Here is a 2,500-nt window from a genome sequence, read left to right as displayed (position 1 = left end):
ATGCATGTCATAATCAGACATCACAAATATTTGTCCCCTTACCTAACCTGCTATGCATAAATCAAAAAAATAAATGAACACATATGTCATCATTCCCGTTATGTATAATATAAACAAGAAAATGCTAGTACCCAGAACCCGAAACAAAAACATAATGGACAATACCAAAACACCACCATATGTTTACATATAGTGTGTATATATACACTACGAACCTCTAATGAAAGATTTAGTTTTTGATTTACATAAGCACTACACTGAAATGCAAGTCACAATTGATTAAATCCTAAATTTCTTCATAATCTTAGAGGATATCACATATAAATAACGGTCAACAACCTACCCTGTGAAGAGTGATTAGCATTTACTAGTCCTGGTTCACACTCATTGCAGGTCAGCAGTCCTGGGTGAATGTGGCATTTCACCTTGACTGGACCAAACTGCAACGTCCATCCATGTCCAAGCTGAAAAGTTTAGATTACTTTTGTGAATATAAAAATTCTCATCAAATTCATACAATATATTAACTTCACAACAACACAAGTATGCAAAAGCAAAAAATTATATACTCATAATCCTATCAGCCTAAAGAAATAATACCATGAGGTAAAATATTAATATTGTTCATATGTTCTTACACTCAGATACAAAATCATACCTCTACTTCTTTGCTAGTTTCTCGTGGCTCACTCAACCTTGTGTCATTCACAAAAGTTCCGTTATTGCTACCCAAATCTTTGAGGTAGTAGTGGTGGTCATCTGGGCCCTCTGAATGATAACTTATCTCTGCATGTACCTGTATGTATCATACTAAATTGCTATCATTTCTCACGATATTACTATCCCATCACAGAAATTATGAAGATCACAATTTCCTCTTAAAAAATAAAAAAAATATATATAAATATGTGTATATATATGTGCGTGTATATATATATATATATATATATATATATATATATATATATATATATATATATATATATGTCTCACCAATATCATCAAATCGATATAATTCCAATAAATGCGAAGAGAAGAAACCTACCTTGCTAATGTTCAGATCAGGCAGCTGAACTAAATTCTTGGCCTCTCTACCCACTGTGCCTCCATCTAAGGTTACTAAATGAAGTGTTCCCACCTTCACTCTCTCACTTGCACTTTCAATTACCATTAACCTTAAAGATGGTGGCACATATACTGTTTCTGAAAATCATAGCATTTTTTGTATTCATTACTAAAAAATATAATATTGTGTGAATTATTATAAATGATAAATAAACAATATATACCATTAAAAGCAAAACAATCAGTAAAAACATGTTCATATACCAAAACTCATGCATGAACTCACTCAACACACAAAAATGCATGTCCACAATCACACAAAAAAATTACACCCTAGTATAAATGCACATGCACACAAACCCATGGTCAGTGCTGCAGCAACAGCAAGAAAAGTCAATCATCAGGAGCCAAAGATGGAACTGAATCCTACCTTCCCTATCAACACTCTCCTCAGCAGCCTCCTCATTCCTCATCTCTTCCTCTTCTTCCTCTTGTTCTAATTCTTCCTCTCCAGAGTCAGTACATTCCCCTTCTTCTCTCTCTTCCTCATTTCTTTCTTTTGCCTTTCTTATCCGCTTGACCCTCTTGCCCTGTGTAAAAGACATTTTTGCATCAGAGACTAAGGCTCTCTGTTCTTATAAAACATATTCTTATAACCCTCATCTGTTAGGTTCTTTATGTGCTTTCTTCTTCTCTTTTCTTTCCTCTTTTCTTCTGTTCTCTCTCTCCCTCTCCATGTTCCTGCTAGTGCTTTTGCCTTTGCTTAATATACATACAATTTACATAAATACATACATGCACATACACATACATATGCAGACGGACACAGACACAGACACACAGACACAGAGACACATACACACACACAAACACATATAGAATGTTACAGCAGATCTGTCTAATGATCTCTCAGTCCAGTGAGAAATGATATATTTATATATATCAAAAGTAGCAACCAGCAGTTTTAAAGTATCAGCAGTAGCAGTACCAGTACTGATTAAAAAAGTATTGGTGGTGGTAGAAATAAAAATTTATCAAGTGTCACTGATAGTGTCAAAAGGTACTTTTCTTCAGAAATGATTCTATCAAATGAATGCTCATAAAGCATGAGAAAGGAACAAAGATGCTGCTGAAGGTCATCTGGCTACAAAAGTCAATAAATAATAGATGACACCCTTGTTTTGATGATTACCATTTAATTAGACCAGGACTGTCAAACATGTGCCCCATGGCACATTTGCTGCTCTAGCCATACAGAACCTACCTTAGTTTCATATGATTTGGTTTTGTCATTTAATTGTATATATATTTTATTTCTTTGTAATACTCTCTTTCATGTGATCCACAAGTTTCAACAATGGATGCCTCCATACGCATGTGGAACAGATTTAAATATAAAAATAACAGACTAGGTCCTTGCTTCACCAGGTCTTCA

The 2,500-nt window shown here is 34.2% G+C and overlaps 1 protein-coding gene across 2 annotated transcripts in view; it reads right to left on the bottom strand.

The window, feature by feature from the left end:
- LOC125047614 (angiogenic factor with G patch and FHA domains 1-like) overlaps positions 1-2,500 on the bottom strand; it is a 6,163-nt gene that overhangs the window by 1,253 nt on the left and 2,410 nt on the right. The window contains exons 3-6 of one of the 2 annotated variants that reach the window (XM_047645902.1): positions 1,496-1,655; positions 1,046-1,203; positions 659-796; positions 344-464 (exon numbers count right to left, since the gene is read on the bottom strand). In XM_047645902.1, the coding sequence (XP_047501858.1) occupies positions 344-464; positions 659-796; positions 1,046-1,203; positions 1,496-1,655 (577 nt within the window). The remainder of the gene's footprint in view (positions 1-343; positions 465-658; positions 797-1,045; positions 1,204-1,495; positions 1,656-2,500) is intronic. The other variant, XM_047645903.1, reaches the window with a different exon arrangement.

Source organism: Penaeus chinensis, chromosome 41, assembly GCF_019202785.1.
Source record: "Penaeus chinensis breed Huanghai No. 1 chromosome 41, ASM1920278v2, whole genome shotgun sequence".
NCBI lineage: Eukaryota > Metazoa > Arthropoda > Malacostraca > Decapoda > Penaeidae > Penaeus > Penaeus chinensis.
The sequence above is the reverse complement of the archived record's forward strand: the minus strand, read 5'-3'. Positions and strand labels throughout refer to the sequence as shown.